The 13,981-nt window shown below is 39.7% G+C and overlaps 1 protein-coding gene across 5 annotated transcripts in view; it reads left to right on the top strand.

Annotated features, from left to right (window-relative positions):
• Positions 1 to 13,981, top strand: part of LOC143038043 (uncharacterized) — a 31,386-nt gene that overhangs the window by 14,683 nt on the left and 2,722 nt on the right. For 3 of the 5 annotated variants that reach the window (XM_076206909.1, XM_076206906.1, XM_076206907.1), the window contains exons 9-13: positions 2,779 to 2,907; positions 3,659 to 3,817; positions 7,930 to 8,079; positions 8,958 to 9,190; positions 12,451 to 12,603. In XM_076206909.1, coding sequence (XP_076063024.1) covers positions 2,779 to 2,907; positions 3,659 to 3,817; positions 7,930 to 8,079; positions 8,958 to 9,190; positions 12,451 to 12,603 — 824 coding nt within the window. The remainder of the gene's footprint in view (positions 1 to 2,778; positions 2,908 to 3,658; positions 3,818 to 7,929; positions 8,080 to 8,957; positions 9,191 to 12,450; positions 12,604 to 13,981) is intronic. The other 2 variants (XM_076206910.1, XM_076206911.1) reach the window with 2 other exon arrangements.

The following is a 13,981-nucleotide window of genomic DNA, read 5'->3' as shown; positions in this document are numbered from 1 at the left end:
GCCAGTTGTTGTTTGGTGACGACACTTGACTTGTGGCAGGTTCAGAGGGGGGATTAAGGGAGTTAATGATAGAGTTTGGAAAGGTAAACAATTGGAGAAAATTGAAGGTAAATGTAGGTAAAAGCAAGGTGATGAGATGTACAAGGGGAGAGGATGGCAGTGAGTCAGAAGTAAGTCTTAAAGGAGAGAGGCTGAAGGAAGTGGATAGTTTTAGGTGTTTGGAGTCACATATGGCATGAAATGGAGGAGTGGAGGTAGAGGTAAATTGTAGAATGAGAGAAGCAAGTAAATACCTTGGGAGATTAAAAAGTGTCATGAGAAAAAGGCATCTGGGAATGGATGCATAGAGGAGATGGTATGAAGAGGTGATTGTGCTGATGGATTTATGTGAGGTAGAAGCTTGGAATTTAAGAGAGGCAGAAAGGAAAAGTTTGAATGTGTTTGAAGTGAAATGTCTGAGAAGTATGGTAGAGGTGACAATGTTGGATAGAGTAAGAATCAAGGAGTTGAGGAGGAGAGTGGGAGTGGAAAAGATGACAGATAGAGCTGGTGAAAGAGTATTGGGATGGTTTGGACACATGAAAAGAATGAGTGAAGAAAGTTTAGTAAAAGAGTTTTGGAAGGCAGAAGTAGAGGGAGTGAATTTGAGGGGATGACTGAGGATGAGATGGATGGATGGGGTGAAAGAGGCATTGAGAAAGAGGGGAATGTCTGTTGAGCAAGTAAGGGAGAAGGCAGGAGATAGGGATGACTGGAGAATGGTTGTGTATAGATGATACTGTTATGCAAGGAAGGGAGTAGTGGGGGATGGGGGGTAGGGGGATGCTTACATGTGAATAATATTTTGATGCAGCCTGAAGGGATTTCTCACCATCTTCTCTCCTGCATAAGGGGACAGAGAGGGGGTGGTCACTAATTGAGTGATGTAACCTTGCTGTGGATGTGCTGTGTCTTGCTACATTGCCTCTGACCCAGTGCAGTGGGCAGGATACAGGAATGACCCATCATCCATGAGAAGCTAAGCTGAGAGGGAGGGAAGGGTAGTGGATGGGAGTGGAATAGGTGGAAGTAGGTATGTGCCTTTGACTTGGCTACCTCCCTTATAAGGGGGAAAAAGCTCTTAGTATATGGATAGTTGCAGGGTGCACTGGGAAGTGACAGCCATGGGCCAGACCCACAGATCTCTTAGTTCAAGCCCCAGGCTTGGTGAGTGCCAGACCATGAGGAGACACAGCTCATTGGGGATGAGAAGGAGATAGAAGGAGGCATGTCAATGTAGGTTGAGCTAACTTGTAATATGAGTATGATAATGCATTTTGACTAATAGTCATATCATCTTGTGACTAGAAATTTGGCCTTTAGTTTCAAAATGTTGAAATGTAAATACTACAGGGATGCAAAATCACTTGGACTCTAGGTCTCCTGAACCAAGATGGTCCAAGTGTTTGGGGGCTTACTGGTTGACAGAGTCAAATGTGTCCATGCATGTGCCAAGGAGATTGTGATCTTGGAAAGCTTCATGACCTTAGGAGTGTTAGGCAAAACAGTGGTAGGTCATGTCAGGAAGTCCTTCAGAGGATTGGCATAACCCATGTTATTATTGATCCATTCAACTAGGATCGTATTGATGTTCATTCAGGAGAACTAAGATTTGAATCTTCAAGACACTTGTGTTTCCTATCTTGCTGTACAGCTGTCTGTGATTAATGGACACTAAATGATGACTTAAGATGTCTCAACATCTTTGGTATTAAGTTTCTTTCAAGAATCACAGAGTATCACTGTAATGGCTTTGTATCAAACCATCAACTGCTCCATGAGACTTGGTTGAATCCCATTACCATCATAATTTGAGAAGAACACCAACTCCAACTGTATGAGCATGTGGCATATTTCCCAAATATTGATCCCATTCACAGGGTGACCTCCACATTAGACAACCTTTGGTAGAGGAGACAGAAGGGACATCCACAGAACTCATAGTTGGGATGAGTCTGTTGAAGGCAGTCATATATTTTACATGAGTGGTAGGGCATGTTTGAGGGTTGGGAATGGAAAGTGAGGTTTGAGATGAAGGTAGGGTGGCATCAAGGTTGTGTGATGCCACCATAGTTGTTCAACATGTGTATAGATAAGATGGTTATGGAGGTAATTTAGTGCTAGGCAGAGGTTTGAAGTTAGTGAGTAAGAGTGGAGGGAAGTGGGACATAACCAATTGTTGTTTGTGAATGACATTGTTTTTATGACTGATTCTGAGGAGAGACTTAGGCAGTTGGTGGCAGAGTTTGAATGGATGTGTGAGAGGAGAAAGCTGAGAGTAAATGTGGGCAAAAGTAAGTTGATGAGATGGACATGAAATGTTGATGGTGCCAGGATGGATGTGAGTTTGAAGGATTAGAGGGTGGAGGAAATGAAGTGGTGGTCTTGCTATATGGACATAGAAGAGAATAATCTCCCTGCTGCCTGTCTTCAAAACCTGTCAAAACATATGTCTATCTAGAGGTACAGTTTCAATATGTTGTATTTCCTCCATGTTTTAAGGAAAGCTGACAGCTGGTGACTGCTCCTATCCTCTAAGTCAGTCATAAAGAAGCAACCTCATATTAATACAATGCAGACAATAGCCCAACTTTTCTTCCTGCAGAGATCTATGGGAGGGCCTGATAACCATTGCCAGTTGCTATAGGACTGCAGGTTTCTGGTTGGGGAGGACTTTAAGACACCATTTGTTGTTTTATGTAAAAATGCATTTTTTTTGTTTTTTTCTTGTTACATTAGCAGGGCAGGAGAACAAGCCTTCAGAAAAGAGGAGCTGTGATCTCTGCAATGCTTCCTTTGACTGCAAGAAAGAGTACTTCCAGCACATGAAAGATCATTTCCCTGGACCTCCACACACTTGTAATGTTTGTAGGTATTCATGTTATTTGTCTGTTGTAAATCCTTTCATTTGTAGTGCATATTTCATCCATCTTTAAGCATTTTCTTTCATCTTCATTCTTGTGGTGAATGGCATTATTTGCTGCTCAATAAATTGTTTACTGTGACGTAAGGAATAAAAATACCAAAAGTGTCTGACTTCATTATCCCTGACATGAGCAATGTGGCAGGGGATAGGAATGACCCATATCTATGAGATACTGAGATTGGAGAGATTGTTAAATGGCTTTTAACCTCTTGAATATGTGACGCCTATGTATGTGTCATGAGGCATGAGTAGGGTATACGAGGATGCTGACGGCTTCCTGATTATATTTATTTTGCAGTTGCAGGGTGACTCCTGTATTCTGTGAGCAGGCTTGATCACGTTTTCTGTGACATTATATTTATTCAGGGTGAAAGAGAATGAGTATAACAGCAGTAACTACATTTTGTAATGTGCATATTGTGATGCATCATCATACATCAGGCAACCTGATGTGGGTGCAAATATTTGACTTGTATTGAAGAGGTTAATTGTTTATGAAATGAGTGGGTGCTTTGACCCACCCTCTTTATATAGGGTAAAGAGCCTTTTATTTATGTATGTTTAGCAAAGTAACAAAAAAAAATTTAGAACATTATTTCATGGATACTCCTGTATTGTTATGGTTTCATGTTTAAGATCTTTTTATCACTTTACCTTTACATTGAATTTTTTTTACCATTATTATCACAATAGGTCAAGCAAGTTTCCACCGTATATACCATTTGGTGGACCATCGAAACACACATGTGGATGCCAAACCCTTCAAATGCCCCCACTGCCCATACAGTAGTCGCAAGAAGTTTAATCTTACTGAGCATCTTGCTATCCATTCTGACAAAAGAGACTACAAGTGTAAGTAGAGTTTGATTCGTCCTGCACTGTATTGTTGTAACATGATGTTTGATTTATCATTTGGTTGGTATGCGTGTCCATGTGTGTGCATATTATATATATATATATATATATGTGTGTGTGTGTGTGTATATATATATCATATGTATACAAGGTGTTCGCAATAAATTTGACACTTTTTTGGAAAGGAAAGAAAAATGTCATATCTTGGCCAAAAATTTATGTATTCTAAATTCAAAGTGTATCTCTTAGAGGATCTTTTGCCAAATACAGCTCACTCAAAGAAGCCGCCCTGAGCCTCCACCATGGCCTCCAGGCGGGACCTGAACCTGCAGCGTGCAGCCTTCACGGTGTCCTTTGAGAGATACCTGAACACCAGTTTGATCCTGGCAGTCAGTTCATCCATGGTGTTGCAGGTGGCACAATTGGTGTCTTTTTCAACTGCACCCCACACATAATTGTCCATGGGGTTGTAATCAGGCAAGTTGGTGGGCCAGATGTTGGGACTAGTGAAGTTGTAGAAGTTCTCAGAAAACCACTTTGGGGTTTTCCCAGAGGTGTAACACAGAGCTGAGTCCTGCTGCCACCCGTATGGTCTTCTCGCAACCACCCTCTCCACCCAGCACTTTACAACAGTAGACAACAACTCAATATAGTCATCTGAAGTGAGTCAGTCCTCTTCAAAGATGTGGGGTGGCATGATGTGGCCTTCACTGGAAACACCCAAAGACCATCACAGTTTGAGGGAACTTGGTCTTCATGAAGCGCTGGACTTTGTGTGTACTGTAGGCTAGCCACCTGTTGGCTCGTTGTGCAACTGGTCCTGGCAGAAATTCTTGTCTGAGAAGAACCAGAGCATCCCTGGCTCGACTGGGTGTTTGACCTTGTTGAGGAGTTTCTTGGCTTTCATAAGGCTGTTCTCTTGGGCTTAAGCAGTGAGTAGGTGGCCCTTGCACCTCTTGTATGAGGAGTAGCAAAGATCCTCATTCAGCACTTTCTTCATAGTCGCCATTCCGACACCCATCTCTCTTGCCAAGGTCAGCATTGCCTTGCCTGGATCTTACTGCACCTATTTCTTGCAGCTTCCCGACGAATCTCATTGTGCAGAGTCAGAACGCCTGCTCTTATCCCTCCTGCTAGCCACTGCTTCCACATCTCTGTTGTAATTCTCCAGCTAACATCTCGCAGCCTTCACGGTATTCAAGGAGCACTGAGTTGCAGCTAAGATTTCCAATTTTTTTAATCTGGTGCAAATCATGATGATGTAGGTCACTCTTTCAATATTCCAGCTCTTTCCAGTCATCCATGCTCTTTAGCTCTCACACCCACCAATAGTACACAGAATTAGCTATCTGTTGTGCTTTATCAATGTTAAATCCTTCAAATGACCCTGAAATGACATACATACATATACCAAGGCTTTTTCCCCCTTACAAGGGGGGTAGCCAAAAAGAAAAAGGCATAAAATCATTCCCACCCATTCCATCCCTGAATACACTCCACACCCCTCCACCCTCCCTCTTATCTTAGCACCTCCTGAATGACGGGTCATCCCTGCACCTTGTCCACTGCCCTGGGTCAGAAGCAGTGTCGCAAGACACAGCACATCCACAGCAAGGCCGCTTCATTAAATCGGCGACCCCCCCTCTCCGTCCCCCCATGACAGAAGATAAAAAAATTATAAAATTTATCCTGAACACCCTGTATATATAAATATGTATGTATATATATATATATATACATATATATATATATATATATATATATATATATATATATATATATATATATGTATGTATACCAAAGGCTTTTTTCTCCTTTACACAGGAGGTAGCCAAAAGGTAAAGGCATAGAAACCATTCCCACCCATTCCATCCCCTACATACTCCACTCCCCTCTTCCCTCCCTTATCTTGGCACCTCTTGGATGACAGGTCATCCCTTCATTTTGTCCACTGCCCTGGGTCAGAAGCAGTGTTGCAAGATACATATATGTATTTCAGGTATTTACAATGACAAAACTCCATCAAGGATTTGTATCAGCTTCACCACTGTCTATGAGTTAAGCTTGGGTCTCTGTGAAAATTAGGTAAGGATGGCAGTTAGCAGTCTACCTAGATTCTTCATGAGTTAAATCAACTTCAAGTCGGAGACTTTTGAAGCTCCTATAGCTCACTCTGTAAAGCATTGGCCTGGCGTCAAGCGAAGCCTCAGTTCAAACCCCAGGACGACCGTCAGAAATTTTTTGTAATGATATATGCTGTAACTAGCAATTTACTTTAGGTGTTTATAGCAACAAAAGCGCATCAGGGATTCGTACCAGTTTCACCACTGTCTATGAGTTGAGCTTGGGTCTCTGTGAAAATTAGGTAAAGATGGCAGTTAGTAGTATACCTAGATTCATCGTAAGTTAGATCAACTCCAAATTGGAGATTTTCTGAAGCTCCTATAGCTCAGTTGGTAAAGCATTGGCCTGGAGTCAAGCAAGGCCTTTGTTCGAACCTCGGGGCAATTGTTGGAAATTATTTGTAATGATATGAGGGAGGGTGGAGGGGTGTGGAGTGTATTCAGGGATGGAATGGGTGGGAATGATTTTATGCCTTTTTCTTTTTGGCTACCCCCCTTGTAAGGGGGAAAAAACCTTGGTATATGTATGTATGAGCTGTCACTGTCATCAAGGATTTGTACCAGCTTCACCACTGTCTATGAGTTAAGCTTGGGTCTCTGTGAAAATTAGGTAAGGATAGCAGTTAGCAGTCTACCTAGATTCTTCAGAAGTTATATCAACTCCAAATTAGAGACTTTTGAAGCTCCTATAGCTCACTCTGTAAAGCATTGGCCCAGTATCAAGTGAGGCCTCAGTTCAAACCCCAGGGCGACTGTCGGAAATTATTTGTAATGATGTGTGCTGTCACTAGTGATTCACTTCAGGTATTTGCAACGATGAAAGCCCATCAAGGATTCATACCAGCTTCACCACAATTTATCAGTTGAGCTTGGGTCTCTGTTGCCAATTTAATGAATCGGCCTTGCTGTGGATGTGCTGTGTCTTGCGACACTGCTTCTGACCCAGGGCAGTGGACAAGATGCAGGGATGACCCATCATCCACGAGGTGCCAAGATAAGAGGGTGGATGGGAGTGGAGTGTGATAGGGTTGGAATGGGTGGGAGTGGTTTTTTGCCTTTGTTTTTTGGCTACCTCCCTTATAAGGGGGAAAAAAGCCTTTGGTATTTGTATGTATGTATTAAAATTAACAGGAATAACAAGATGATTATAACAAAGGACATATAATTGAATTAAGGACTTCAAACAAACAAATTCAAAACATGATTCCAAGTTCTTAAACACAATTTTTAATGGGAGTGAAAGAGAAATAGGTACCAAGAGATTCATGGTCCAAACTTTCCATGTCACTACCATAGACTTCACCCCTAATATCCTAATTAATAACCAAGTTAAAATATATAAACGGGGAGGAAGACTTACATAGATACAGCTGAGGAATCTCCACTACCACATCCTTCCTATTGGACTTTCTAATTCTTTCTCTCTCCCACACACGCAGAGCACCCCTTTTTATAGAACAAACTCACCCCTGATTGGCCCATAGAATCAGCGTCTATGGAGTTTGAACCTAATTGGCCAAGACAGACTAAACATATTGGCACATATGCTGGTGAAGCTACCCATGCAAATATGACGAAAACATATTACATAATACCTTAAACTAATATATAATTTATATTCCACCAGAAAAACATAATAATAATTTGGTTTGGCATGTTTACAGAATAGTACACAAAAATAATAATGCATCTTACAGAGCTAAACATGATTCAATAGAATATTAAGACATTGACCCAAAACTTTTATATATCTCCCTACGCATGACATCCTGAACATAAAGCTCAATTCTTGTTCGTTGGATAACTGATGCCATTTCACAAAAATAATTATATTCATACCTTACACATATAGAATACTCATATATGTAAAAATATATATGTATATATATATATCAAGGTAATTATTATTATTTATTTTTATTTTATTTATTTATATATTTATCTATTTCATTTTTTTTTTTTTTTTTTTTTTTTTTTTTTCAACAGGTAAAATCTGTGGTGATACATTTACGAGACCACAGACTCTTAAGCTCCATGAGACCAAACACACCAAAGAGAGACCATACTTATGTGAGACCTGTGGGTGGTCAGGCAAGACCAAGAATGCACTCATCACACACAAGAAAATACACACTGGTGAGTGAATTTTGTTATTTTGGAGTAGATGGGACCTGAGGGGAGGAACATTAAATGTATTTTGGATGGGTGGGGGAGAGATGTAAATTTCAACTTGGCCATCCCTTATAAGGGGAAAAACACTGGTATGTATGTATGTGTGAATAGAGAGAATGTGAAGGGATAAAAAGACAACCTGAAGGGATATTCTTCTCATCTATGGTCTGTAATTTTTGACTGGATGAAGAGGGATTGGCATATAATAAAGTAGTGGGGCATAAACTAGCTCTGGCTGTAGGGATCCCTTGTGGAAGCACTAGTTTACTGCATTATTTTCAACTTAAGCCATGTGATGGGGGACAGGGATGACCCTTTATTCATGAGGTGCTCAGATGGAAATAGCATTTAACGTCTTTAATACAAATCAAATATTCGCTATGATGATGCATCACAATATGCATATTGCAAAACATAAAGTTATTGCTGTTATACTTGTTCTATTTCATCCTAAATAAATATAAAGTCACAGAAAACATGATCAAGCTTGCTCACAGAATATGGAGGTCACTCATCTACAACTACAAAATAATCAGGAAGCTGACACCTGCATCCTTTACAAATTGAGTGTGTGCTTTGACTCCTTCCCCCCCCCCCATATATGGGGGAAAGGGCCTTTAGCATATTTATAGTTCTTACAACCATTAATTACCTAATCATAATTATATATTTATGTGTAATGGCCTCTAATGCAGAAAACTAATGTTCCTATGGTGAAAATAAGGAAGACAGTCACTAAAACTTATGATTTCATTTGTAATTTCATCCTGCAATTTTTATTTAAGTATCTCTTTGTTATCAACATAAATTAAATCTAGTCATTATACTAATCTCTCCTGCAGATGACCTCTTTCGCTGCCAATACCGTAAGTGTGCTTACACAACCCCAAAGAAATCCCACCTCAAGGAACATATGCAGTACCACACCAAAACACGAGCCTTCACTTGCCAAACCTGCAACCACAGCTTCTTCACTAAGTCTCATCTGCGAAGACATGCACAGACCCATTTATTAGACAAACCTTTCAAGTGTACACAGTGTGACTACTGCTCAGCAAGGCCAGACAGACTCAAAGTGAGTACCATAGTTCCTAAGCTGTTTTGAAAGCTGAAGGGTCCTAAGAACTTGTTTGAATATCTATTTACATACTAAAAGGCTTCTATCCTCTTATAAAGGAGATAACCAGCCAAGGCATGTACCTATCCCCTGTTTATTGCACACCCAATCATCACCCATTTGTTTAAATTTTATCATAGCTGTTTGTGTATGAAGGGCCATTTAGATATTATGTAAGTTTAAGTATTACATATTTAAACACAATTTACATGTTTTGTGCTGTGTTTGATTCTGTGGTAGGTAGAGGACTACCAAAGTGCACAATAGAATCATCAGAAAATAACCATAAAATAGTAAAGGCATACTCTTTGGTCATGAGTAAGATTCAGATAAGGATAACTCTTTATCAAATTGGTTGTTGTGTCTTGCTGCATCGCCTCTGACGTAGGCAGTGGGTGGAGGATAGGGCTCTTCATTCACAAGGAGTTAAAATAGAAAAGAAACAAATGGATGATGGATGGGTGCATGTCTTGTCTGGCAACCTCTCTTATAAGGGGAAAGAAGCCTTTTGGTATATAAATAGATATAGAGGATGTATCAGCGAAAACCAGGACAAGTAATACAGAATTGTGGAAAATGGAGGGTGAGCCAGAGGTTTGCAGAGGACACTGCTTATGGCTGATTTTGGGCTAAAGTAAAGTAATGGGATGTACAAAGACTGGTGAGAGTAGCAGGCTGAATGTGAGCATGAAGGATGAGAGGCTGGAGAAATTGGAGAATTTTAAGTATGTGGGATCACTTGTGGGAGTAAAGAGGGAGGTGATTGTGGAGGTGAATTACACATACATATATCAGTTTTGGAAGGAAATTAAAAGGAAGAGGAGGCAAATCAAATAGAGAAGAAAATGTAAAAGATGCTGATGGAGAGATGATAATGGAAGAGATGGCAGTAAAAGGAAAATGGGCAGATTATTTTAGGGAGTTGTTAATTGTGAAGGAGGATAGGGAGGGAAAGGTAGTTGCAGTGGAAAGCACCAAGAAAGTGACATTGATGAATGAAAATGGTGGAGAAATAAGAAAAGATGAGGTGAAAGCAGTTATTAAAATAATAAGAGCAGGTAAGGCACCTGGGTTAGATAGGTGTCATGAGGAATGTCTAAAAAAGAGATGGTGGACTGGCTGGTGAGGTTGTTTAATGTTTGTCTAAAAGAGGGTAGAGTGCCAGAGGACTGGAGGAGTTCATGTATAGTTCTGCTTTTCAAGGGAAAAGGGCACAAGTGTGAGTGTAGTAGCTTTAGAGGGATCAGTTTGTTGAGTGTAGTTGGGAGAGTTTATGGGAGGGTTTTGATTGAGAGGATTAGGAGAGGAACAGAGGGAATAATTAGTGAGGAACAGTGTGGGTTTGGGACAAGTGGGGGTTGTGTGTATCAGATTTTTGTGGTAAGGCAGGTATGTGAGACAGCCTTTGGAAAAAATAAGGATGTTATTTGGGCCTTTATAGATTTGGGAAAGACTTATGACAGGGTAGACAGGAAGGCACTGTGGGAGGTATTGCAGATATATGGGATAGGGGAACAGCTGTTAAGAGTGATCAAGAGTTTTTACAAGGGTAGTAGAGCCTGTGGTAGAATTAGAAATAGAGTGAGTGGTTTGAAGTAAAGGTGGGGCTTTGCCAGAGATGTGTCATGTCACCATGGCTGTTCAGTTTATACATAGATAGGATGGTGCAAGAGGTGAATACAAGGGTAATGGGCTGGAAATTGGAGATTTCGCCTTGCTGTGGATGTGCTCTGTCTTACTGCATTGCATCTGACCCAGGTTAGTGGGCAAGATGCAGTGATGACCCATCCTCTAGGAGCCAAGAAAAGAGGGAGGAAGCTGTGTTGAATGGGAGTGGAGTATGTGGGGATGTAATGGGTGAGAGTGGATTTATACCTTTGACTTTGGCTACCTCCCTTGTAAGGTATATGTATGTTTGTACATATATCAAGGTTGTTTTTACCCCATTACAAGGGAGGTAGCCAAAGTCAAAAGGCATAATTCCATTCCAATCTATTTCATCCCCAACCACTCTAATCTCATTTACTACCCCTCCCTTTTTTCTTGGCTCCTCTTGGATGATGGGTTCTCCCTGCATCTTGCCCATTGCCCTGGATCAGAAAGACCGCCTCATTTAATTGGCGACCCTGCCTCGCCCCCTTATGCAGGAAAAGAGAAGACAGGGAGAAGTCCCTTTGGGCTGCATCAAAATATCATTCACACATAACCACTCTCTAAACACCTCATCCCCCATGTTATGGAAATAAGTTAATGACTGGACAGAATGAATAATATCATGAGAAATAGGAATATAGGGATGAATGCAAAGAGAAGATTGTAGAAAGGAATCGTTGTATACTGTATATGGGACTATATGAAGTAAAGACTAATGTATAAGAGAGGCAGAAAAGAAGACTAAATGTTTTTAAGATGAAATGTATAAGAAATATGATAGGTACTACAAGAAAGGAGAAAGATGAAAGTAAATGTGGGGAAAAGTAAGGTGATAAGATGTACAAGGGGAGAGGGTGACAGTGAGTTGGAGATCAAGATTTGAGGTAGATTATAGAGTAAGGGAGGTAAGTAAAATCTAGGGAGAATGAAGAATGTCACAAAAATAGGTATCAGAGAAGATTGTATGAAGTGGTGATTGGGCCCATGATACTGTATGGGGCAGAAACTTGGAATTTAAGAGAAGTAGAAAAGAAGAGCCTAAATGTGTTTGAGGTGAAGTGTTTAAGAAATATGGTGAGAGTTACAAGGTTAGATAGAGTGAGAAATGAGGAGGTAGGCAGCGAGTGTTAATAAAAGAATACTGGGATGGTTTGGGCATATGGAATGAATGAGTGAAGAAAGATTAACAAAAAGAGAGGCAATTTTTAAGGTATCCGATTGTGTGCAGTGGGTATTTGTAGTTGTCATCAGTAATAAGTAATAATTTTTTGTAATGAATAAGTGTAATGATTCATAATTTTCTTATCATTGTGCTGTGATTATCTTAGCTTTAATAAGGATTTACTCAACCATCAGTAAAGATGGGTATCCAAGGATTTGTTCATGAAAATGTTGACTATATATTGTGTAAGTCATTAGATTTGTGATACTTGGCTCTTTGTGTATATCTGTATCTGGTAGTATTATTTTCAGACCAAAAACAGAGGTGTAGTAACGGGATTAAAATATACAGCATTCCTTTGTGTACATTTGTCATTGATATCATATTGGTATTTACTTGCCAGATGCACATAGAGAAACGACATACCCAAAAACCTGTGGCAAAGCCCTTCCAGAGGAAACGTCTCTTGAAAAAGAACACCTCATCCTCTGGGAAAACCTGCAAAGGCTCTAAAGAACACTTGCAAGAGGAAGTGAAGACCTCAGGAATCACAATGGTTACTTATTGTTTTGTTTGTTTTTACGTGGTTGAATTTTTTCTGAAATATTTCATTACTGGAGTTCTTAGGCCAAGAATGAAAATAGTATTAGGTTTCAGGGATTTGTTTTTATCTAGACCATAGCCTTTGACTTGGGTACCTTTTATAAGGGGGAAGAAGCCTATGGTATATAGATAAATAAACCATTGGCACATGTGTATTTACCTAGTTGTATTATACGGGAAGAGAGCTATGCTTGTGGTAGCCCGTCTTTGTATCTCTCAGCATCAAGTTTTTTCTTAAAATATTGAATTGTGTTTGCACACACTGTTTCGTTGTCTAATTTGTTCCAAGTATCTATCACTCTGTGTGGGAAGCTGTTCCTTTTCAGATCTCTTCTGTAATTATCCTTTTTTAGTTTCTTTTTGTGTCCTCTTGTTTTACCATTATCCCATATTAACAAGTCATTCTTACCTGTGTATCTACCTAGTTGTATCTTATGAGAAGGGGAGCTACGGGTGTATTTACCTAGTTGTATTTTGCAGGATAAGAGCTATGCTCGTAGTGACCCACAGTTGTATCTTTCTGCATCCAGTTCTTTCTTAAAATCATGTATAGTTTTAGCACTCACTGTTTTCTCTTTCAATTTATTCTATGTATCTATTACTCTGTGTGGAAAGCTGTTCTTTTTCAAATCTCTTCTGTAACCGTCCTTCTTAAGTTTCTTCTTGTGTCCTCTTGTATTTCTTCTTTCCCATTTAAGGAGATCATCCCTATCAAGGATTTCCATCCCTTTCATAATTCTGTAGATGGTTATCAAATGGCCTCTTTCTCTTCTTTGCTCCAGAGTTAGTAAGTTTAATTTGTCCGATCTTTGTTCGTATGTCAACTTGCTAAGTGTTGGTGCCATCTCTGTCAATGCTCTTTGAATTCTTTCTAGTTTCCTTATATCTTTTATTGTACTGGGTGTCCATAGTGACACTGCATATTCTAATTCTGGTCTTATCAGTGTAACTAGTATTCTCTTTAACATTTCATCTTTCATGTAGTCAAAGGCCACTTTCATTGATCTTATTAAATTGTAGGTTTTTCCAACTATTTTGTTAACATGTTTGTCTGATGACATGTTGTTTGAGATAATTACTTCTAGGTCTCTTTCTGAGTTTACTTTTGTAACTTATTTGTTCCAATTTTGTATTGACCGGATATTCTATTTTTACTTTTTCCAAATTTCAGTATACTACATTTCTTATTATTGAAATTCACTTTGTTCTTTTTACTCCATTTCCAGACTTTCTCCAGGTCTTCTTGAAAAGATTTACAATCTTCTTCTTTACCTACTCTCTTCAATAGTTTTGCATCATCTGCAAAGAAATTTATATAACATTCGATCCCT

Source organism: Oratosquilla oratoria, chromosome 23 (assembly GCF_046742065.1).
Source record: "Oratosquilla oratoria isolate Oo_2021 chromosome 23, ASM4674206v1, whole genome shotgun sequence".
Taxonomy (NCBI): Eukaryota; Metazoa; Arthropoda; class Malacostraca; order Stomatopoda; family Squillidae; genus Oratosquilla; species Oratosquilla oratoria.
The sequence above is the reverse complement of the archived record's forward strand: the minus strand, read 5'-3'. Positions and strand labels throughout refer to the sequence as shown.